The sequence below is a fragment of the Rhincodon typus genome, chromosome 9, assembly GCF_021869965.1.
Source record: "Rhincodon typus isolate 14 chromosome 9, sRhiTyp1.1, whole genome shotgun sequence".
NCBI lineage: Eukaryota > Metazoa > Chordata > Chondrichthyes > Orectolobiformes > Rhincodontidae > Rhincodon > Rhincodon typus.
Window position 1 is genome coordinate 50,175,960 of NC_063340.1, and position 25,000 is coordinate 50,200,959.

Here is a 25,000-nt window from a genome sequence, read left to right on the forward strand (position 1 = left end):
GCAGAGACGTCCAGAACTGATAGTCAATGCTGTGATTTACGTTGACACATTGATTGCCAGCTGCAGAACATCGGAGCGGCTGTGTGTGTGTACAGCTGTGCAGTTTGGGGGGAACATTGGTGGTCTCACTAAGGCTCTACACAACTGCAGTGAGACATTTTCTCTTCTGTACTCAAACCCAGTTGAATTTAATGCCAACATACCATTTGCCTTTCTAATTGCTTGCTGCAGATGCTTGCTCACTTTTGTTGACTCATACACAAGAATACCCATGTCCCTTTGGACACCCACTCTTTCCAAACTTCTCATCATTTAAAAAATATTCTGTCTTTCTGTTTTATTTTCTCCCAAAGTGAACAATTTAATACTTATTCACATTATATCCCAGTTGCTATGTTCTAGCCCATTTGTTTAGCTTATACAAGTCCTGTTGAAGTCTCCTTGTATTATGTTCATGACTTACATTGTCACCAAGTTTGGTGTCATCAGCAAATTTGGAAAATTACACTTGATCCCTACTTCAAAATCACTTACATAGATCGCGAACAGTACTGACCCTTGCAGCATATCTACTGGTACCAGCCTGCCATCCTGAGAATGATTTGTCTATTCCTGTTCCCTACTCTAATTGTTAACCAATTCTAATTCCATTGCTGTGTATTTCCCCCAGTCACATGCATGCTAATATTATTTACTAGGATCTTATGTGACACCTTATCAAAAATCTCTGAAAATCCAAATACACTATACCGACTGGCTCTCTTTGTCTATGCTACAAGAAATATTCTTCTTCAAATTATGGTTCTATTTGTCCAAGAGGCATGACCCAGGACAGAAATCATGGGCCTTAACGCATCTTGTGTTTCCAGACTTCTTTAGTTCGGTTCAGAAGAAAATGTTTGCAGTACACTTTTTTTTCAGGAGGCAATCCTGTTGAATGCTTCAGTGGTGTCTAAAGATTTTTTTAAAAAGAGACTCACATTCCCAACCATAAACTAGGAGTGCTGTTCACTGACTCGATGCCACATGAATAATGAGCAGGACAAAAAGTATTTGCTGCTCCATGTTCAACAGTGATTTGTTAAACTTAAAAATAAATCAAAAATACGTGCAACTTGACCCAATGAGTGACGGTCTGCCAGAGGAGTTCAGTAATATCAGACATCAAATCAAAAATTTAGCTTTGAGTATTACTAGCATGGTATTATTGATAAAATGCCACAAATCTTTCCTCACCCCACAATCACAAGTTTGTAACACAAGAAACTGGCACCCATGGCTTCCATTAGTAGCCTGACACTTTATTAAAATTAAGCTAAAATTCCCATTTACTAAGCTGCAAGATTTGGATTTGTAGGCGGAAGACTTAAAAATATTAAAAGATGGTGAAAAAAGTTATCTTGAGTCCTACTGGACAATTGGATTGCTGTCTCATTAGAGAGAGATCATTGGTGGTGGTTTACCTGAGGGTCATCATATCTTAAATTAAGGATAGGTAAATGCGTGAACTGCATTACCCCAGAGCTATTAACTTTCCACCAAGGCTATTTCAGGTGTCTAATGGGAATGCTTGTAATTTTCACATCCAAACACTATAATGCTCACAAAGACCCCCCTCTCTCAATTTTCACTGTCTCCTTTTCTTGCTTGAATAGTTAGGTCAGCCCCTTTTTTGTTCTCTTTTACCAATTACTAGTTTCATAACACTTCCATGTCCTGCCTAGATTTTTGGATACACTGCTGAATTCCCTCCTGCAGCTCTAGCACTCACTTCACCGTGTGTTTAGCTCGTATTTCCCAGAAAGGACTGTGTGTCGACTCTTAATAGTAATAGGAAATGATCTTTATTGATTATAATACAATTATAATAATTATGCTACAAACTAACAGTTAACAGTATAAATCTGACAATTAAATCTAAGTCAGTATCTTGTACTTTAACTTAACTTGGAATGATCAAACATTACCTTGCTAGACCTTGGCCTTGATCCACATGGTGATGGTCGTCTGGTCTTCCTCTCCCGGTGGTCCCAGGGCCGCCTGTTCTTACGGTGGTTGGTCTTGAGTTACTGCTCCCAAGGCTGCTGTGCAGTGATTGGAAGCTTCCGTACCCCTTTGGGAGGATCTTCAATTCCCACCAGTGAATCGATCAGGAATCAATCACCCTGATTGACTGGACCCAATCAGGCAGTGCCGTGCAGATGGTGGGGTGGTCTTTGGCCCTCCATTTCTGAAAGTGTCAGGGCATGTAAGTCAGGTAGGCTTCCCAGATAAGAGTGTGACATGTCCCTTTGTTTCAGAGAAAGCTCGATGTTTCCGATTGTCCTGGTAAATAGGCTTAGTCATTGAGATTTTTCTGAAGAAGGGTCTAGGCCTGAAACGTCAGCTTTCCTGCTCCTCTGATGCTGCTTGGCCTGCTGTGTTCATCCAGCTCTACACCTTGTTATCTCAGATTCTCCAGCATTGGCAGTTCCTATTATCTCTGAAACAATTGTGTATTGTGCTGTCTGCAGCTGCTGCTTGCCTGCCTGGGTCTGCAGCTTGTTTATTTCAGTGTCTTTTATCCGGATATTTTGGCCAATGCTTGGCTCAATTTGCCAGCATGCTTTATTATCCAATTCTGCCATTTTTTGTGGCCCATCCAGCAACATAGCCGATGTCTGTACAGGGCTGGAGTTGTACCACCTTGTCTAATTTCTTCCATAACAGTCTATTCCCCCGTTCCTGGGTTTATTCTTTTTGTCCTTGAACAAGTCATTTCCTTCACTTTTTGTTGTATTGCACATTTCTTAGCTATCATATTTGGCATGGAACCGAAATTAGCTTCTATTTGTTTTGAGCTTCTACTGTACATTGTGTTGCATGGCATCATCACTGTGTTAAATAGGATGGATTCAGAACAGATCCAGGAGCTCAAAAGTGGGCATCTACAGGTCCTCACTCGTGGTAGAATTGTAATCTATTGCAATCTGTAAGTGCATCCCAGTAGATTCCTCACTCTTATCATTATGATTAAGCCAAGGAAATAATACTGGTCCAATTAAGAGTGTGGGAAAACAGCAAAACGTATAGTTAAAATTCGGTGTCAACCTGAAGAAGTAGCCTTCTGCAGATCAAAGCTCTGCAGTAACGACACATTCAATTGTAAATGCGGACAAACCATTAAATAGTTAACAGGATGGGGAGTTTCTATAAACATTGTTACAATACAAACTTTATAGGATTATTATTGTTTAAGACTGTGTCTTTCTAATTTAAGGTAAAATGGAGAAAGAAAATGAGTGTCAAGTGACCTGTTCTGAATTCTGCCCATTACTAAGGCTGGGTGCTTGTTTGCTATAGAGTCAGTGAGATCCGGGTTGACTTACTGGGAGGAAGGTACAAGATGTTCGTACCTGGAGAAATGCTGAACAGCAGTTGTGCTGACTGTGGATGGACTATTAGTCTTGAAGTTTCACGGGAAGATATTAGGTACATCATGCTTTATTAACAGATTTTAAACCATGTTTAATTCCAAGACAGAATGGAATTAGGTCAATAAGATAACTAGTTAGCATTTCTACCTGGATACAAGGCTGAAATGATTAAAATTGCCACAGGGATAGGCTTTGAAAAGGCCATAAGCCATAAGAAATCCCTGTAACATTGTGTTGCAGATTTTCTAAAATATCCCTGAAATGCACAGTCTGCAGGAATCTGAGAGAGGGAGCAGGATGAAATGAGACAGTCAATGCTGCAGTAAGGCAGAAAAAATGCTGACTCTGTTGGTCACCACACACACTCAGAATGAAGTGATCAAGTCTACTAAAATTTAAAGGAAGCTAGTAGATTCACCTAGCATGGGCTAAGGGTAAGGAATCTCCAGTGGACTCCTTGCAATGAAAGTCAGTCTTGGGATAAGAAATTACTCAGCTGAGAAAGGGAAAAAAGAAGCAAACCCTTGGAAGTTGGTAATAACTTAAATCTGGTTCCTGGAAAGTGAATTGTTCACTTACGGTTAGTGTAAGGTATAAATATTGGAAGCTTTTCAGTTGTGCTAAAAGATAAATGGGAAATTTCTTCTCCTGTAGTTGATAGTTTACATTGCTTACAAATATAATGCATAGCCAATGTTGCTTTTAGTTTTGGAGACAGTAAGCACTGCAGATGCTGGAAGCTAGAGTCAATAAATGTGGGGCTCAAAAAGCACAGCCTGGCAGACAGCATCTGAGCAGCAGGAAAGTAAACATTTTGGGCCAGAAAAAGTGCTGGAGGCTGGTAGAATTACAACAATTAGGAGGCAAGTGGGTGGGTATAGGAATAGGAAGGGTTTAGGGGGATATGGGCCAAATGCTGACAGATGGAACTAGGTCAGATTACGACGTCTGGTTGGCGCAGATGAGTTGGACTAAAGCGTCGGTTTCTGTGTTGTCTCTTTGACTCTAGTCTGCAGCATAGAAGGAGGCTATTCAACCCATTGTGCCGGCACTGACTCTTCAAATGGGCACCATTACCTAATACAAATCTCCAGCTTCTTCCCCATACTCTTGCACACTATTTCAATCCAGATAATCATCCAATGCCCTCTCGAATGCCTCAATTGAACCTGCCTCCATCACATTTCCAGACAGTGAATGCCATACCCTAACTACTTGCTGCGAAAAAGTTTTCTCACAGCACTGTTGCTTCTTTTGCATATGACTTTAAATTTATGCACTCTCAGTCTTGTTCCTTTAATGAGTGGAAACAGCTTCTCCCTATCTCCTCTATCCGTTCTGTTCTTATTTTGAAGCCCTCTTTCAAATCTCATCTCAGCCTGCTTCTCTCCAAGGAAAACAGTTCCGACTTCTACAATCTATCCCTCATAACTGAAATTTCTCATTCCTAGAACCATTCTTGTAAATCAATATTCCAATAGCAGTGCTGAAAACTTCTGCCTCAGAACGATCCGTGTCCTAGCCAAGTTCTTTCAGGACAGTTACAATACTGACATCTATTCTACAAAGTGAAAAATTACCCAGGTACATCATGATCACTGACAATACAATGTATCCAAACTGGCTGAGTACTTCGCCTCTGGGCAGTGCTGAGGGATATCCAATAGTGATATGAATCAGCACTTGTTCACCAAAATGTCTTCACAGAATCTCAGTTTGGATTCTGCGAGGAATACTTATGCCCAGACCTTATTAAAATCCTGATTCAAATATGGACAAAAGTGTTGAATTCCAGTTAGATTCTGGTGAGAGTGACAGTCTTGATATCTAGCAGCACATGACTTAGTGTGACATCAAAAAGCTCTTGTAAACTTGAATTTAATGCAAATCAGAGTTAAAATTATCGATTTTCTGGAGTTATACCTTGCACAAAGCCAAATGGTTGTGGTTGTCTGAAGCTAATCATCCCAACCGCTGTCCTCAATACAGATGTTCTTCAAGGCCTAACCAGCTTTAGATGGGTCATCAATTATACTCTCCCTTATATAAGTACAGAAATGAGGGCATTTTCTGATAATTTAAAGTGTTTAAAATTTTTTTCTGAAGAAGGTTCTAGGCCCGAAACGTCAGCCTTCCTGCTCCTCTGATGCTGCTTGGCCTGCTGTGTTCATCCAGCTCTACACCTTGTTTTCTCAGATTCTCCAGCATCTGCAGTTCCTACTATCTCATTAACTCAAATGTGTTCGATTTGATCAGACATTTACTTATATAGCGAACTAATGATTAATATTTATTATAAGTATTAAGGCCATATGCAGTTGTTACAGTGATCCCAACAATTACAGTTTGTTGTTTATTTCTGTCTTCTGGGAGTTGCCAAAGTCACAATGCTCGTAGGCATTTTCATAGTTGGTGTCACCACACTGGAAGTTGTGGGTCAATTCTGAAGAATGTCAAACAGAAATTTCTCTTCCCATTTATATATTGCTACATAAAAGATTAGTTCTTGGACACACATACACACCCTATCCTTTAGTGACATTATTTATGGATACAATACCAGGTTCCACGCACAATACCACTCTAACACCTCCCTCAAACCCTTCAATGCCCCCCGTCATACTCCTTATCTAACATCCAGTCTTCAAATTTCTCTGGTTAAATATTGGAAAAACTAAAAAGATTGTTCGCGGCTCTAACAACGAGGCTCCTGGGCTCATCAATTCTGTGAATCTAATCTGCGTTCCCTTATTTTCTCTGAACATTTCGTGGTTAGAAAATTACTGCATGTTTAGATTTAGATGTCAGGCGTTTTTTTTCCAAAAAAAATTTTAAAAGTCGTAAGTTTTCCATTTGCCAATAAAGCAATCATTTTGGCCATCCCTTCATCACTTACATTACTTTCCACGGTCTGCAATAGCTTCCCCAAACTACTCCATCACTTCAACCCCTCCTTAAAACCTTCCTCTCCGAGTCAGTTTTGTATCTGTCCCTCTTTGGCAGCGTGTCCAACCTCCTTAAATTTCTATGAAGTGCATTGGGGTGTTTATCTATTTTCAAAGACAAAAGCTTAGCTGTAAATTGTTCTATGAGTTAGCATCAACCTTATCTAACAATATAGTCTCCCTGTTCTGGGATAGTGCCAAAAACATTCCGCAAGTATGAAGAAAACACAACTTCAATCGATTGGTTGCGTCTGATGCATGTAAATGAGATAAAGCGGCCAAGGTTGAGATTCGAGCAGCGCCAACGGACAGGTTACATTGTTTATCTGGACACGATAGTGCAAAAGTTCTGTCTTTATGGAGTTACCACAATGACAGCGGAAAACCTAAAATTCCTGGTAAAAAGGCAGTTATCATTCACTGGTTTTACCAACTTTCAGGGTAGAAGGAGAAAATGTCATGCATTCGGGACTGACCAAGAAAGCTTGCTTCCAATTGACCAACAAATCACGGTGGATAACATAAAGCATTTCAAAGCTAAGTTGAACAAAGTCGCTACTCTCCCAACTGTTAAAGAGATTCAGGAGACAGCAGATGGACTTCAATGCGAAAGCACCGAGCAACCAGAACAGGTCAAAAAGACAGCAAATTCTAAAAAAGTTCACATTGCTTTAATTCCAGACAGATACGAGCCTTTGATCGAGTCTGTGGGAGAAAGTCCGAATGCGGAGAGCAAAGCAGCCAAAAAATACAAAAGGAAGCAAAAGCTTAAAAAATGCAAGAAGGTAAGAAAATAGACCTTCAAAATATTGGAAAATTCGTAAGGCTGTTAATTGTCGAATGGTAGAAGGTCAAGCGTTTCTGCACTGCTACCTGTACATATCTCATACATTGCCTCTCAGATGAGTTTCTCTTGACTGGTTAGATCGGAGGGTTGGCTTAATGTTATAAATTAAACGTTTTTTTTTGTTGCATTCTCCAAGGCAGTCACTCCTCAAAGTAACAAACTCGAAGCAATATGATATAATTTTAAGTTTGATCTCGCAGATTTTGGCAAATCTGCACCAAATCTCGCTGTTCCTCCCATTACCTCAGTCAGACCGGTAGATCCTTCCTGAAGTATAACGCCAAGAACTCGAACGCTGTTTTCCAGATCAATATAACCGTAACCCCCTAATTTCCACAGCTACCGTGACTCAGCCGCTTCACAGCCCGCTTCCTGTCCATTCTCCTAGTGATATAGACCGGGTTGGAGGGAAGACGTGGAGGAGTGGCATTTCTGAATAGCTCCTTAGAGAGCTAGCATGGGCAATGGGACGAATGGCTGTCTTCTGTAATGATGTCTCCGGTGCATCTGTTCGGAAGATGCAGCCGTTTATACCAGCGTTTCCAACTTTGTCTTCCCTTCTTCTCAACTGAGGCTACTATCTACGCTAATGTGATTGTTGCATTTTATGCAATTCTACTTCTTTCCCCTTTGCCACACTCCTAGAACCTGGATACCGAACCCCTTGTCATCAATTTCCACTCCACAAGCTCCGCTTGTGTACTTCACAATCGTTTGCTATTTTTGTCTCCTGAGCATGATGTCACCAACAAATACATATTGCCCTCCTTGTGAAGGTACAGGTCATGACTCAAGGATGGCCAGATTTATGAGCTTCTACAGGCGCTAAATTCTCTGGATAATCTAAATTCTTGTCCAAATTGTGTCAAAAATTATGTTTCTCATTAGAATTGTACAGATGTCTCTAAAGACAGATGACACAAAAGCAAATCATATCTTTATTGTACTGGAACATATTCTTTCCCTCATAATGGGTAATATATTTAGGTCCCTAAATCCTTCAGTAAATGTCTCTTTTAAATCAGGTCAATTAATATGATCAAAAGTATCATCAAACTCAATGGTTTTGTACTTTGAATTATGGCTTGCATCATCATTCCCTCCTATCTTGATGTGTCATCCTGACTTTTGTAGATCAATGGAATACATGAGGACTATGAATATACTTAGATCATTTGCTATGTTGAGGATTGTGGTCCTAAAATTCTGCAAAACCTCTCAACTGCTTGCCTTACTTTGTCAGTTAACCAATTCACCTCCTGGAAGAATGTACAAATGGCCCATTTCAGCTGTTTTTACCATTTCTTCTGCGATTATTGATCTTCTACCAAAGTTGATATTCTCAATAGTCGATACAGTGTGGAGCTGGAGGAACACAGCAGGTCAGGCGGCATCAGAGGAGCAGGAGAGTCAACGTTTCGGGACTAGACTCTTCATCAGGATATTCTCAATACTCAAGTGTCAGGGAATGACCATCTCTAACAAGAGAGAGTCTAACGATCTGCTCTTCACAATTAATGGCATTAGTATCACTGAGTCCCCAGTTATCAACATTCTGGAGTTAGCATTAATTAGAAACTGAACCAAACACCCATATAAATAACTGTATCTACAAGAGTAGGTCACTCACTGGAAGCTCAAATGCAATTAACTCAACACCTGCCTGCTCAGAAGCTGTACACTATCTGCAAGGCACATGTGTGTGATGGAATGCTGTCATGGAAACATAGAAGATAGGAGCAGGAGGAGGCCATTCGGCCCTTTGAACCTGCTCCACCATTCGTCACGATCATGGCTGATCATCCAAATCAATAGCCTAATCCTGCTTTCTCCCCATAACCTTTGATCCCATTTGCCCCAAGTACTAGATCTAGCCGCCTCTTGAATACAGTCAATGTTTTGGCATCAACGATCTCCTGTGGTAATGAATTCCACAGGCTCACCACTCTTCGGGTGAAGAAATGTCTCCTCATTTCCATCCTAAATGGTCTACCCTGAATCCTCAGACTGTGACCCCTGGTTCTGGACACATCCACCATTGGGAACATCTCATTAGAATTTTACAAGTCACTCTGAGATTCCCCCATCATTTGTCTGAACTCCAGCAAAAACAATCCAATCCTAACCTAGTCAATCTCTCCTCCTATGTCAGTCCCGCCATTCCTGGAATCAGCCTGCTAAACCTTCGCTGCACTCCCTCGACAGCAAGAGCATCCTTCCTCAGAAAAGGAGAACAAAACTGCAAACAATATTCTAGGTGTGGCCTCACCAAGGCCCTGTATGACTGCAACAACACATTCCTGCTCCTGTACTTGAAACCTCTTGCAATGAAGGCTAACATACCTGATGAAGAGTTCAGACCTGAAACGTGGACTTTCCTGCTCCTTCGATGCTGTCTGAGCTGCTGTGCTCCTCCAGCTACACATTTTATCGAATCTGCCTTCCAGCATATGCAGTCCTTGCTATCTCCAACGTACCATTTGCCTTCTTTACTGCCTGCTGCACATGCATGCTTACCTTCAGCAACTGGTGCAGAAGGACACTGAGGTCCTGCTGCACAGTCCCCTCTTCCAGTTCACAGCCATTCAGGTAGTAATCTGCCTTTGCCTAGATGGGTACAGCTCTAAAGACAAGCTTAAGATTATCCAAGGCAAAGCAGCTGACTTCACTGGTGCCCCATCCACCACATTGTGTATTTGTCCTCTTCACCACTGATAGAATAGTAGCAATGTTTACCATTTACAAATTGCATTGTTGTAACTTATCAAAGATCCATTGACCATACCTTCTAAAGCTCTCACCTCTAAAACCTGGAAGGACCCGAGGACAGCAGATAGACAAGTACACTATCCCCTTGCAAGTTTTCCTCCAAGCCACACTATCCTGACTTGGAAGTATGTTATCATTCCTAAACTGTCATTGAGTCCAAATTCTGGAATCCTTCTCAACAGCAGTGTTACTCTTGCAATCCCATCACACCACAGAGCCTGAACTGACAGCACAGTGCAGGTCCAGCAGAGGAGTTTGTAGTGAGCCAGGAGGGGAGAATAAAAGAGGGCAATGACTGTGGAGGGGTCCTCTGGTGACCATACCATCCAAGGAATCCCCCTCTTTCACCCTACCTTGGAAGGGATTGCCCTACTGCTCCCAGCTCTCCAGCCACTGTGCCTGACACCAGCCTATACAGTTAAAATTGTTGGGCTTCCTGATTGGTGTGGGTGCCTCCTCATCCCATTCCTATGAATGTAATATCAGTGGGGATATGAGTCCCTTTATATTGCTATTGGTTGGACTCAAGTGCGTGAATTAGCACGAGGGCAGAAGTTGCTGAGAATAAAGGGTTGACATATAAAAATAGACTGGAAAGGCTGGAACTTTTTCCACTGGAGTTTGAGGGGTGACCTTATGCAGGTTTGTAAAAGCATGTGGGGCAAAGATAACATGAATGACAAGGGTCTTTTCCCTAGGGTGGGGAAGTTCAAAACCAGGGGTCATATATTTAAGGTGAGAGGAGAAAGATTTAAACAGGACATGAGAGGCAACCTTTTTACACAGAGAGTGGTTAGTGTGGAATGAACTGCCAGAGGAAGTGATGGATGCAGGTACAATATTTGAAAGGCATTTGGATAAGTTCATAAATAGGAAAGATATGGAAGGATATGAGCCAAGCACAGGCAGGTGGGACAAGTTTAGTTTGGGAACATGGTTGACGTGGACTGGTTGGACTGAAGGGTCATTTTCCATGCTCAATGACTCTATGGTGTGATTCTCCATTTATTTATTTGATGGCAAGATTGAATGAATACAGGTCCCCACTGATTTTGCACGTTCCACCAGCTTCTTATCAGCCAGCAGGTGTGAATAAATTCCAACTTTGTGAATTGGACACTGGACCCAATAATTTTCTTTGGCAATAAGGTTCATCTGTGAAATAATTTCAGGTCATTTCTACATAGTTTCTAAATAAACATTTCAGAGTTCACCATAATTTGAGTCCAAATTTTGTTTGGAAAAATCATAAAAGTTGCTGAAGTGTAAAGATACCATTACCCTGTAGTACAGGAACATGTGCTTGTTTAGGTCGAAGTAAAAACATACTTGTTGGGCAAAATAAATGGGCATAAGATTTTAAATGGAGCTACAACCTAGCAAAGTGACCGTGCTTGAGGCTGACACTGAGTGGAAAAGTATAATATTTCTGCACTTTGACTGTCATCATTTTCATGCTTGCATTGAAATTGATGTTTTTAGGTGGAATGCTTTCCCTTAAGTTAGAATATGCTTACATTCAGTTAGAATTCTTGGCTTTACAGGTGAAAGAATGTACAAAAGGGGAACATTTCGACACATATACAACACAGAAACATTTAACACAGACAGCTCTCCAGTAGTACACTCTACTACATACCTTTGGCCACCTACACAGAAATAGTTTTGTTTTGTCTGAGCACAGTATTGTGATCAGTATCTTTAGCACCTGATATTTAACTCCTGGTTGATGTATTCATATTTACAGACTTGTACTAATCCATCACCAGCAGTCGGCAAAAACAACAAATATTGCAGGCAATGTTGGGATTTGTCCCATACATTTGATAATTTTCTTTTAAGGCAACAGTGAAAATTACATTGAAGTTTGAAGTTTATTTGTGGACTACCTGCTTGCCATTTATGTCCCTCAGCAGATTTTTCAACAATGACAAGCAGGCTATTCAATGTCAGTAAAGCTAAGATTCAATTCATTTCCTTGCTTTCTAGTAAAGAGAGATAGAAAATGCTATTAGAACATCCAAGCTGCTGCTTGCAAGGAGCAAGTGTAAAGATTTATCAAATATAATGCTAAAGTTCTGATGTTATTTGTTTTTTACTGCCAGTAGGGAAGTGCCTAACCAGCTGTCAATTACCTATTGTTTATTACAATTGGTATTGTAAAATCACACATAGGGTGGGGGAAGACTTGATGGGTTGAATGGCCTCTTTCTGCACTGTAGTGATTCTATGGTTCCAAATCATATCCATCAGTTAGGGGTGCAGTGTACTGGAGCATGACAGTCATTCAAGTATTGTAATACTTTATTGAAGAATAGAACATTGACATAATTTGTACTCTGGATGATCACTTTTTGGTAATTCAAATATTCAACTGTCTAATAATGCTAATTTTTACTCTTTAGAACATTTTAAAAGTCCTTCATGCTGGATGGAATTACTTTGTACTTGGCGTTCAAGAATTTGCAAACAATTATACAATGCCATACGCAACCTCATTTACTGTGATTTCTGAGATGCGCTGAAGGACTGAGAGAACATTGAGAGATTTCACACATTGTTGAATTTCTATGTTAATAATGCAAAATTTTTCAATCTGTTTGTAACTTTAAAATATTAATTTATGCTCAACCTGAATCTGTATAGTTATTATAAAGATAAATGATGGTTTTCTTGCAAGCTAAAGCCAAAGGCTACAGTAGATGCTGGCATTATGAATCTTTCATACATGCATTACCTTTTTAATAGGCTAATCAATTACCCAAAGGCAAATATATGGCTTTTGTTCATGATTGCTGCTGCAAGTATATTGTACTATCACAGACCTGTATTCATAAATATTCGTTTTTAGATGTAACCTTGTTCTCATTCTAATCGCTATTAAATTACAGATTTTATACATAATAGTTTCCTTTGTCAGTTCCAACTTATTTAGAATGTTTGGTTTATTTCCATTGTCATTAGAAACTATGCACAGTAGTTGATTAATGCAAAGACTTGTGTCTTTATTGGTCAGTCATTGCAATACAGCCACAGCTGTACATTCATGAATGATTTTCCATCTCTGAACTATTACTAAGCCAAATAAATAAGTTTAGGAGTGCAGAAAAGTCGCTTGTATGCACTGATAGCTTTTTTTGCTGGCATTATTCCATTACATAAAAAAGACCGAAACAATTGAACTAATTTGATGAAGAGAGACAGGATTGATTGGAGCTATATTGACTGGTTTTATAGAATAATGATTGGGGATCTCTTAGAAACTTTTAAAATTCCAACAGAACTAGACAAGGTAGATGCAGGAAGGATGTTTCTGAATGGGTGGGGGGCATGGATGGTGGAGGGGATGTGAAATACCCAGAACTAGAGATCACAGTCTAACGTTATGGAGAAGGCCATTTAGGATTGACATAAGGAGAAATTTCTCACCCAGAGAGTGGTGAGCCTGTGAAATCTCCTGCAGAAAGAAGTTGAAGCCAAAACATTATTGTTTTTAGGAAGGAAATAGATCCATTTTGTTCTGAGGGCTAAATGAATCAAAGGGTAAGGGGCAAAAGTGGGAGCAGGTACTGAGGAGGATGATCATATTGAATGATTATTGTATTGAGCGTACCCAAAGGGCTGAATGACCTGCTCCTGTTCCGATTTTCTGTATTTCTATAACGGTAGCAAAGGAAACATTTGTTTGTAAAGACTTCTTAACAAAACATTAATGATGTCATCAGAACATAATGTTATTCTGCTGAAGGTAACGACGAGACAGGAAATACCTTATTTAAATAAACAGAAAAGTCTTGAAACACACATTTCATCACTCATATATGAGAAGAACTGTTGACATCATGAATGTTCCTTTCTTTGAAACCGTAAAGAGCCAAACAAGAATACCAATATGAATTAGCAAACAGAGGATAATATACATTCCATCAAAAAAAAACAGGCAAACACACAGAGGCACAATCAGTGGAATTAAAACAGATATAGTCAAGAAATGGACAAAAACATTATAACAATAAAGGAATACGGAATTAAAGTTCACGCTACCTACATATTGCAATAGTTTGAACTGTTCATGGGATCAGCACACAAACAGTTAAAACAACTTCCTGTGAATCTTTGACAACAAGGTGCAGAGCTGGATGAACACAGCAGGCCAAGCAGCATCATAGGAGCAGAAAGGCTGACATTTCGGGCCTAGACCCTTCATCAGAAATGGGGGAGGGGAAGGGGTTTCTGAAATAAATAGGGAGAGAGGGGGAGGCGGATAGAAGATGGATAGAGGAGAGGATAGGTGGAGAGGAAACAGACAGGTCGAAGAGGCAGGGATGGAGCCAGTAAATGTGAGTGTAGGTGGGGAGTTAGGGAGGGGATAGGAAGTCCAGGGAGGACGGACAGGTCAAGGGGGCGGGATGAGGTTAGTAGGTAGGAGATGGGGGTGTGGCTTGAGGTGGGAGGAGGGGATGAGCTGGATTGGTTTTGGGATGCGGTAGGGGGAGGGGAGATTTTGAAGCTTGTGAATAAGAGATTCACATCATGTTCAGCGGGTAAAGGGAAGGCAACTGGAATGTTGGCCTTCTTTCAATGGAAATGGAGTATACAAGTAGATAGGTTTTGCTAAAATTGTAAAATTGTACACTGCCCTAGTCAAACAACAACTAGAACACTGTGAATAGTTTTGGACCTTTATTTAGGAAAAATACACTTGCATTGGAGGCAGTCTAGAGAGGCTTCACTAGGCTGATACCAGGTCTGAAGGGGCTTGCTTATGAGAAGAGGTTGAGTAGATTGGGCCAGTACTCATTGGAATATAGAAAAATGAGAGGCAACCTTATTAAAACAAGATTCTTAGAGGACTTGACAGGGTAGATGCAGAAATGTTGTTTTCCCAAGTGGGAAGATCTAGACCAGAGAACATAATCTCAGAGTAAGGGGTTGCCCATTTAAGACAGTGATATGGAGGAATTTCTTCTCTCAGAGAATTGTGAATGTATGGAATTCTTTACCACAGAGGGTTTTTGAGGTTAGACCATTACATATATTCAAGGCTGAGATGGGCTGATTTTTTATAAGTTACGGAATCAAGGGTTATGCAGAAAAGACAGGAAAGTGGAGTTGCTGATTATCAGATCAGCTATGGTCTCACTAAATGGTGGTGCAGACTTGATAGGCTGAAAGGCCTACTTCTGTTCCTGTGTCTTATAGTCGAAGTCTTGCCCCATCATGACTGAGCCATATGTCACCTCTTCTTTGTAATTATGAAGGTTTAGAACTCTGATCTAATGAACAGCGCCAGGGACCCAGGTTCAGTTCCACCCTCAGATGACTGTCCGTGTGAAGTTTGTGCACTCTCCCTGTGTCTGCTTGGGTTTCTTCCGGGTCCTCCAGTTTGCTCCCACAGTCTAAGGATGTGCAGGTTAGGTGGATTGGCCATGCTAAATTGCCCAGAGTGTCAAGTGATGTGTATGTTAGGTGGATTAGCCATGGGAAACACAGGGTTACAGGGATAGGATAGTTGGGTGAGCCTGGGTGGGATGGTGTGCGGAGAGACGGTGTTGACTTGTTGGGCTGAATGGCCTATTTCCACTCTGTAGTGATTCTATTCTAAGGGGCGACATGGTGGCTCAGTGGTTAGCACTGCTGCCTCACAGTGCCAGAGACCTGGGTTTGATTCCAGCCTCGGGCAACTGTCTGTGTGGAGTTTGCATATTCTCCCCATGTCTGCACAGGTCTCTTCCGGGTGCTCCGGTTTCCTCCCACAGTCCAAAGATGTGCAAGTTAGATGGATTGGCCATGGATTTGTCCATTGTGTCAAAGGATGTGAAGTTTAGGTGGATTTGCCATGGTAGGTGCGGGGTTACAGGGATAGGAGGACACAGTACACCCTAACACACTAGCCACATAGCCCTGCATCATGAACATATTGGAACTGACAACAAGACTGCTATGACTACTAGGAATCATGGTGGCCCACAGCCCCCCTCCAGCAAACACTCACAAGGATTAGAAACCCCATTCCCACAACATCGGTTTACAAAATACCATGCCATGATTGCCATAAACATTACATTGGACAGACAGGAAGGAAACTAGCAATCAGAATACACAAACATCAGTTAGCAACAAAACGGCACGACAAACTCTCCTTAATTTCGGTACACACAGACAATGAGGGCCATCAGTTTAACTGGGACAAGGTAATCATTGTAGCCCAGGCCAAATATAGACACACGCAGGAATTCCTAGAGGCATGGTTCTCCACCCATAATGTAATTAACAAACACATAGAATGGACCCCATGTACAAACCCATACAGATCAAAACCAGAAACGACACTACTCGCCATAACGGACCGGACAGTATAAATTCCAAGCAGAGCAGAATGACATTGTTTCATCGGAGACCTTAATGATGATGTTACCTAGCATGGTGATGAAACGTTTGAACAAAAACAAGCCAGCTCGTCGAGCAAGTCAACAACGTCAGGGAGGATGTGAATTTAGTCAAAAGGGAAAATAAAACACATGTAATGTTTAGGAAGCTAAAATCGGACAGAGCCATGAAAATATAAAGAAAGCAGGAAAGAACTCAAGCGGGGAATTAGGAGAGCAAGGAGAGGCCATGAAATGACCTTCGCAAGTAGGGTTAATGAGAATTCCAAGGCATTATATATATACATTAAAAACAAGAGGAAGAGGGTAGGACCACTCAAGGATAAAGGAGGGAACTTATGCTTGAAGGTAGAGGATGGGTAAGAGATCCTAAATGAGTACTTGCATCAGTATTCTCCCAGGATAAGGACATGGAGGATAGTGAGATTAGTGTGGAGTATGCTAACATGTTAGGACATCTTGAGATCAAGACAGAAACGGTGTTGAGTCGCTTGATAGCATTAAAGTGGATAGGTCCCCAGGGTCCAATGGTATCTACCCCAGGTTATTGACAGAGGCATGAAAGGAGATTACTGGGCCCTTAACCAAGATCTTTATTTCCTCGCTGGCCACTGGAGAGGTCCCTGAGGACTGGCAAGTAGCTACTGTTGTTCCTCTCTTCACGAAGGGAAACAGGGATAACCCAGGAAACTTTAGACCGGTAAATCTCACATCTGTGGTTGGGAAGCTATTGGAGAGAACTCTTAGCAATAGGATTTGTGCGCATTTGGAAAAGCATGGTCAAATTAAGGTTAGTCAGCATGGCTTTGTGCAGGGTAGGTCATGTCTAAGTAACTTGATTGAATTTTTCAAGGAGATGGTGAAGGTGTTCAGTGAGGGTAGAGCAGTGGAAGTTGTCCACATGGATTTTAGTAAGGCTTTTGATAAGCCTCACCCAGAAGATTAAGATGCATGGGATCCATGGTGACTTGGCTGCTTGGATTCAGGTTTGGATTGCCCATAGAAGGCAAAAGGTAGTGGTGGAAGGGTGTTTTCAGGCTGGAAGTACAAAACAAGTGGTGTTCCTCAGGGATCCATACTGGGATCTTGCTGTTTGTGATATACATAAATGACTAGGATGAAAGTAACGTTGGGTGGGTTAGTAAGTTTGCAGGCAACACAAAAGATCAGTGGAGTTGTGGATAGTGTAAAAGATTGTCAAAGGATACAAAGGGATATAAATCAGTTGCAGAAATGGGTGGAGAAATGGCAGATGGAGTTTAATCTGGGCAATCATCATAATAATCAAGAGTGGTCAGTGTCTCGATGCTGGGGATATTGACCTGGTCGAGGACGATGGTGTTAGTGCACCTTTTCTTCCCCAGCGGATTCATGGGATTTTTTGCAGGCAGTGTTGGTGGTACTGCTCCTGTGCTTTGAGGTGTCCACGTCTCTGGCCATAGAAGAGGGCAGGAACCACCACAGCTTTGAAAACCATGATCTTGGTGTTGGATCTGACGTTGTTGTCCTCAAACACATTTTTTGTCAGGTGGCTGAGGACTGTACCAGCACACTGGGGGCAGTGCTAGATTTCTTCATCAAGAGCTGCTTTGATTGACAAGACAATCCTGAGGCATTGAAAGTGGTCAGCGTTCTCTAAGGTCTCCCCGTTGACCTTGACGATCGGGCATTTGCTCCACAGGCCTAGGCCAAGTTGGTAGAGGACCTTTGTCTTGCTGATGCTCTCATATGCCTCCATAAAGGTGCTGATGATGGTCTGGTTACATCCTCTGAGATTCCACATATGCAAGCATCATGTGCATACTGCTGCTCGATGAGACTGGTTGAGGTGACATTGGTTTTGGCTTAAAGGTGGCGGAGATTGAATAATTTCCTGCTGGTTCTGTAGGTTAGCTGGACCCCAGCAGGGAAGTGAAGCATTGCAGCGAGGTAGATCAAGAAAAGAGTTGGGGTGACCTTGCAGCCCTGCTTGACACCAGTCTGGCGGGGAATGGGTCAGTGGTGGAACCATTTGTCATTACTATGACTTCCATGTCATCGTGGAACAGGCGAGGAATAGTGACAAACCTCATGGTGCAACAAAAGTGGAGAAGGATGCTGCATAACGTTTCCTGATTGATGGTGGTCAAGGGCCTTTGTAAGGTCGAAGGTGGCCATGTGCAGGGGTAGATTCTTTTCTCTGCATTTCTCCTGCAGCTGTCGGGTGGTGAAAATCGTATGTGTTCTGTCCCTCTGTGGCCAAAAGCCACATTGCAATTCCAGGAGGAGCTTCTCAGCCACAGGGAGGAGACAGTTGAGGAGGACATTGGTAATGACTTTTCCAATGGTCGACAGCAAGGAGATTCCCCTGTAATTACCACAGTCGGACTTGTTCCCTTTTTTGAAAATGTTCATAACTGTGGCATCTCCGAACTCTCCTGGGATGCTCTCCTTGTTCAGATAACGAAGACAAGCAGGAATCCTTTGCTTCGCACTTGAATGCCTCAGCAGGGATACCGTCTGCTCCAGCAGTTATACAATTAATGGCTGAACCCTGAACAGTATTGATGTACAGAGGGATCTTGGGGTTCAAGTCCATAGCTCCCTCAAAGTGACCACACAAGTAGACAAGTAAAGAAGGCATATGGCGTGCTTGCCTTTATTGGTCGGGGCATTGAGTACAAGAGTCTGGATGTCATATTGCAGCTTTATAAGACATTGGTTAGGCTGCATTTACAGTATTGTGTTCAATTCTGGTCACCACATTGGAGGAAGGATGTGGAGGATTTGGAGGTTTACCAGGATGCTGCCTGGATTAGAGGGTATGAGCCGCAAGGAGAAGCTAGAAAAAGTCGAGTTGTTTTCTCTGAAGCAGCAGAGGCTGTGAGGAGACCTGGTAGAAATTTATAAAATTATGAGATACATAGATAGGTTGACAGTCAGAATCTTTTTCCCAGCATCAACATGTGTAACACCAGTAGGCATGCATTTAAGATGAGAGGGAATGTTCAAAGAAGACGTGAGGGGCAAGTTTTTTTACACAGAGAGTGCTGGGGTAGTGCTGGAGGAAGATAGATAAGGGTGTTTAAGCAGCTTTTAGATAAGCACATGAATATGCAAGGGATGAAGGGATATGGACCAAGGGTAGGCAGAAGGGATTAGTTTAATTTGGCGTCATGTTCAGCACAACATCATGGGCGAAAGGGCCCGTTCCTGTGTTGTACTATTCTGTAGTCTATGTTCCATGCTGAATCTGACTTCATGTTTTCCACCCCTTCACACTGGAAAGAGAATGTTCAAGCAATGATAGCAGAGACTGACATCATTTTTATCTTTGCACAACTTTTATCGTTTCTTACTATAAATCCTTGTATTTTCACTAGTAAATTTATCACTTTTCAGACAACTGTTCCTAAAAATAATTTAAGTAGTAAACTCACTATTTATCCTGCTGAATGCATAAAACCGTGTTGCTGGTTATTTATTTAAATTTAAACATTTGAAAATTAAAAGTTGACTACAAAAATCTTATAAATTAAAGATTCATGGAATATCCTGAGGGCTCACTTGGTGTGATCCTTCAAGCACCAGTATGTGCACAACTTACTAACTGGCTTTCTTGTGTTTTACAAATTCTGAGAAAAAGACAGTTACAGCCCTTCTGCAAAGTGTGCTATTGGCATCAGACGTTAGGAGTTAAACAGTGCAGAATTTAATCAAGAATAACCATGCAGAATACGAGCTACTTCCAGACAATTAGTCAGCTGAGAAAAGTGGAAGGACAACTTTGTTTCCATAGTTCTGAAGATCACCAAAACCTTCAACTTCTGAAGATTAGGAATTTTAGGAACCAGAAAACAACAGATGAATCTGTGCCTGTTAAACATAACGTAATTACATCCAAATTTCAATATCATAGAAAGTGTCAATGTGAAAGCAGGTGTGACTTGTATACTTCAATGCTGGTGAATCTTTGTGAAGCACACACACTGACATTGTAGTAGTTAACTATACAACTGACCTTCAAACTCTATATTACTTAATGTTGATTGACTCTAATTTAAAATTAACTGACTAGTTGGAACTTTGAATCTTCACACATCAGCAAAATAGTAGTAACAGCAGGCAAGAAATACAAACTATAACATTAATTGATTTTGTAATGTTTCTCACCCATTTTCATAATAGTTAGTTGGACCCATGCTTTTGTATGCCCTTCCATTAATTAAATGCATTAATGACTCCAGCGTTTTGCTTCAACATTGATTTCTTTTGTAACTGGGAAAAACATTTCACTAACGTATTTGTTATCTGAAGGTATTGTTAATAAACAATAAAATGTGGCCTTTGCGCTAGCTGATGCATTTAAAGTGAGGTTGTCATGCCAACGTTAGAATAGGGGCATAATTCAAATCTTTCAGGTACCAAAGAACTGGCATATATGTATCCGTTCGGAGTTGGGTGCAGCTCAATTTGCATTAGCCTAAGTTCAGACCTTGCCAAAGTTTCCAGCATCAGCGTCATTATAATATTTTGGTCAAGTTTCTGGCCTCAGAAATTCACAGCACTTCCAGATGCAAAGAAGAGCGGTTTTGGACTCAAACATTAACTCTGTTTGTCTCCACAGATGTTGCCAGATCTGCTGATGTTCTTCAGCACGTTCTATTTTAATCTCTGAAATACCTTGATTGAGAGAATATATTTTTGAGGGTGGTGGTAAAATAGTGCATTAAAACAAGGGCTGAACTCCACAGGGTAAGCAATCACTGGGAGGGCAGAGGAAACATTACTAGGACAGCTGGAAAGCCTCCTTAAGCAAATGCAAAATCCCCACTGATATGTGGGAATCGATTGTCCTAGAATACACAAACTGGAAAAGAAGCATCTGCAAAAACACCAACACTTTTAGTGTCACTGGGTGGAAAGACCTTACAGAATCCAGAGCATTCCACCCACCCATCTCCTCCAACATCACTTGATCCACCTCTGGCAGAGCCTGTGACTCTAGGACTAGACTATTCAACTACTGCACAACAAACTTCCACTTCTGGAGTGGAAGCAAGTCATGCTCAACCCTGAAGGACTGCCAAAGAAGAAGAAGATATAGTTTTGTTAGAGATGTTTTTACTCCAGCATAAAATATTCAAGGCAGCAGAAATTTCTGACCAGTTTTTGGAGAGAATAATGCACCTTGATTCACAGATGCAGCAGTGTTGTGCTAACTGAGGAAGAAGAGGAATATCTTCTTTGCATCATAGGATTATAAACAGAGTTGTCTGGGGTAACAGAAGAAGCTCACTAGCACAACATATTTTTAAGGTACGATCAGTCTTTGCATGGCTGGACAGTGCAGAATGTTGCTCAATTACCTAAAGAGATCAGACAAGGGAAGTGATCAAGGAGACTTTTCATAGTGGACAGTGATGAGTCTGCCACTTACAATGATCTCTTCCTCACACTTCGATACGAAATTGAAGAATTTTTACAGAAAGGTCCAAGAGACAGTACAGCTCGTCGACGAACTTGTTCCTTCACCTTACCCTTATGTGCATTTGGCCCAACAAATGTAACTGATTGGTGTATGATGTACTGCATGCCATATAATGCAGGAACTGAAGGTAAACCCACCAGTGTGAAGTGATTAAAATCAGCGACATTTGAGAAGCTAGATTAAATGAGCACTGATATCGCAATAGTTATAGGATTGGGGAAATTACACAGATCAACAGGAGTGAGGTCATGGAAGGATTAGAAACAAGGATAGAATTTTAAAATGGAGGCATTGCTCAGGTGAAGCCAAAAATAAGTCTGTGAGCACAGGGATGAGGGTGAACAGAACTTAGTATGAGTTAGAATGTGGGCTGCAGGATTTTGCATAACCTCAAGATTATGAAGGGTGGAACATGTGAGGCTTGTCAGAGAACATTGGAATAACAAAGTCAAGAGGTAATAATAACATGAACAAGAGTTTAGCAGTAGTTGAGTTGAAGTGGGGAAGAATCAAATAATGTTAACAGATGTGGAAGCAGCTGGTTTTATTGATGGCAGGCAAAATAATTACAGGTTTGTCTTGGTGACAAACAGCCTGGCTCAACCTCAGATAGTTGCCAGGAATTATTTCAACCTCCACTGTCCCCAGTCTAGTTATGCACAGTATATTTGATTCTATTTATGCTTTACATGTCTCAGTCACTATGTCGCTATCAAGTGCTAGCTCAGAGATGCCCAATCAGCAAAATTAGAGAATGAGGCAAAGGAGATATTAATAGACCTTAAATGAAAAATAGTAATGTTGAATGAGACATCAAGAAGAAAATGTAACTAGCTATAAGGTCAAACTGAATTACAATGATCTGGATTGTACAGGTCCTTTTCAAAAAGAACAATGTTCGTTGAATATCAGGGATTGTATAAGCGAAGAAGACCTTGACAATCTGTTGGAGATTGTAGTTTAGATGTAGTAATTTGTTCGAAGAAGGCACGAGACTGGAATACGGTCTTAGAAAGGTAGTGCATGTGGGCAATTCAACTCATGATTCCTGCCGTTGAGTTTCCAAGAACAAACATAATGACTTGTTGACAAAGTATCTTTTACAAAGCTTTTGCACTTTGAAGTCAAAGGGGAACAGTGCTTGTGGGAATTTTGCTCCTGCAGGATTTCATGGTCAGGCTTTTCTTATAAGGTAAAATTTTATAGTATGCAGCACTTAAAAATGGCCATGAGACCCTAATTGGACCACAAGTGAATTCAGGCACTTAAACCATTCCTTCAACTTGAAATGGTAGGATTGGTTATTTTTCTGGTGATTGACAGTACCTAATCCTGAGGAAACACTTGGATGTTATTAGCCGTGATTGTGGAGGTCAGATCTAATCTAAACAGCTTTCCGAACCAAATAATTTTGGTATCAGGTAAAGTCTTTAAGCTATTGAAACAGTTACCAGGGAAATGGGCATTCATTTCTACTATATGGTGAACAGTCCAAAGACTTTAACTATGTAGTGCCTTTCATGGCCACAGGGTGTCCCAAAGTGCCTTCCAGTTAATTAACAACTTTATTGATATATAGTCACCATTATACTGTAACAAATACAACCAGCAGCAGCTGTACAAAGTAAGCTCCCACAAACAACAATGTGAAAATGACCAGATAATCATTTTTTTGATATTGATTGAAGGATACACATTGGCCAAGGCATCAAGGGTAACTACCCTATTCTTCTTCAAGATAGTTCCAAAGGATCTTTGACATGCACCGGACAGGACCTCAATTTAATGTTTCATCTGAAAAATGGCAGCTCACCTCCCCCATTTCTGATGAACGGTCTAGGCCCGAAACGCCAGCTTTTCTGCTCCTATGATGCTGCTTGGCCTGCTGTGTTCATCCAGCCCTGCACCTTGTTGGCTCTAACAGCCAGCCTTGATTTTTGTGCCCAAGTGATGGACTGCAACATGGACCCTTAGCTTTCTCACTCAAACACTAGATTGCTACCAACTGAGCCATGGTTCAGATTGAAAGAGCAATATTGAGCAAAAGATTATGTGTGGCCATGTGGATGCAATCTGTAATTTGTTAGAACATATGGGAACATTGGCACACTATTAAACTGCAGTGCCCTGTGATGTTGTTGTCAGTAGTTCACAACATGCTTAATACATCTGTGCCGAATTGATTTTCTAATCTCACCCATGTTGCTGGCCTGGAAAAGCATAGAAAAACATCAGTGACCTTATCAGTTGCTGACAGTATAGCGCCCATGGCCTGCACAGTTGTAGCTCCAGATGCAATTTGTGATGTATAAGCAAATGATAAACTTCTTGTAAATTGAAGCCTCTTTAGGCACTGCTTCTCTAAAAAAACAAGTACAAGTAATGCTGACTGTCTGTTTGGGTATGAGGGCGCTGTCTTGTAAATGCTGTATTTATGGTCACTCTGCTCAGTCACCATTTCCCATTCTTTTTCCAAATAAAGGAATTCCTAATGGAAACCCCATTTTGTCCTCTTTGAAATGGTAGCAGAAAGGTGGCACATAGCCAGTTACTGAGACAGCTGGCAACCACAAAAAAATCTTCAAAAATGTGACCTAAACAAGCTTTAAAATTCTGCTACAAATGTTGGGGCTGGGCTCTTTACATTCTCTTCTTTTTACTTCAGATATCTAACAACACTGAAAATTTTATGCAAGCAAAAAATAGCCAGCAAATTGTGGCAAATGAAGTGCATGACACCATATTATATCTCTTGAAGGCAACTGTTGAATAAGTTTAAAAAATGGTTATTTCCTTTAGTTAAACGAGATGGGCACAAGCTTGTGTTAAGCTTTGGCCAAGTTTTAGATATGACTAATCTATTTCCTGAAATCCAGCAAATCCATCTAGAAAATCCAAGCTGCAAAGTTCACTTTTGAACGATTTGTGTTATGAAACATCTTCCGTTCTCTTTCTCTCAAGGATTGTTTGTTAGTCTCAATGCATGTCTACTAGTCTGCCAATTATTAAATAACTTCCAACTGTGGAATACACAGCAGGAAGTCTGTGTCAGAAATAACAGCCACTTTAGAGAGTTGGGTAAAAGCCCAACATCACAAAAGCCAAAGCAGAATTTGAAAACTTCAAAACAATTATATTTTTGAACTATTACTTAAATAAACATC

At 41.0% G+C, this 25,000-nt stretch overlaps 2 protein-coding genes across 3 annotated transcripts in view; one reads left to right on the forward strand and one right to left on the reverse strand.

Annotated features, from left to right (window-relative positions):
* Positions 1-25,000, reverse strand: part of nek2 (NIMA-related kinase 2) — a 527,130-nt gene that overhangs the window by 15,951 nt on the left and 486,179 nt on the right. The gene's annotated exons all lie outside the window — the stretch shown is intronic.
* Positions 6,222-13,086, forward strand: LOC109918460 (uncharacterized protein C1orf115). The gene is made up of 2 exons (XM_020518395.2): positions 6,222-7,146; positions 12,383-13,086. The coding sequence occupies exons 1-2, from the start codon at positions 6,616-6,618 to the stop codon at positions 12,500-12,502; spliced, it is 651 nt and encodes a 216-aa protein (XP_020373984.1). The 5' UTR covers positions 6,222-6,615; the 3' UTR covers positions 12,503-13,086.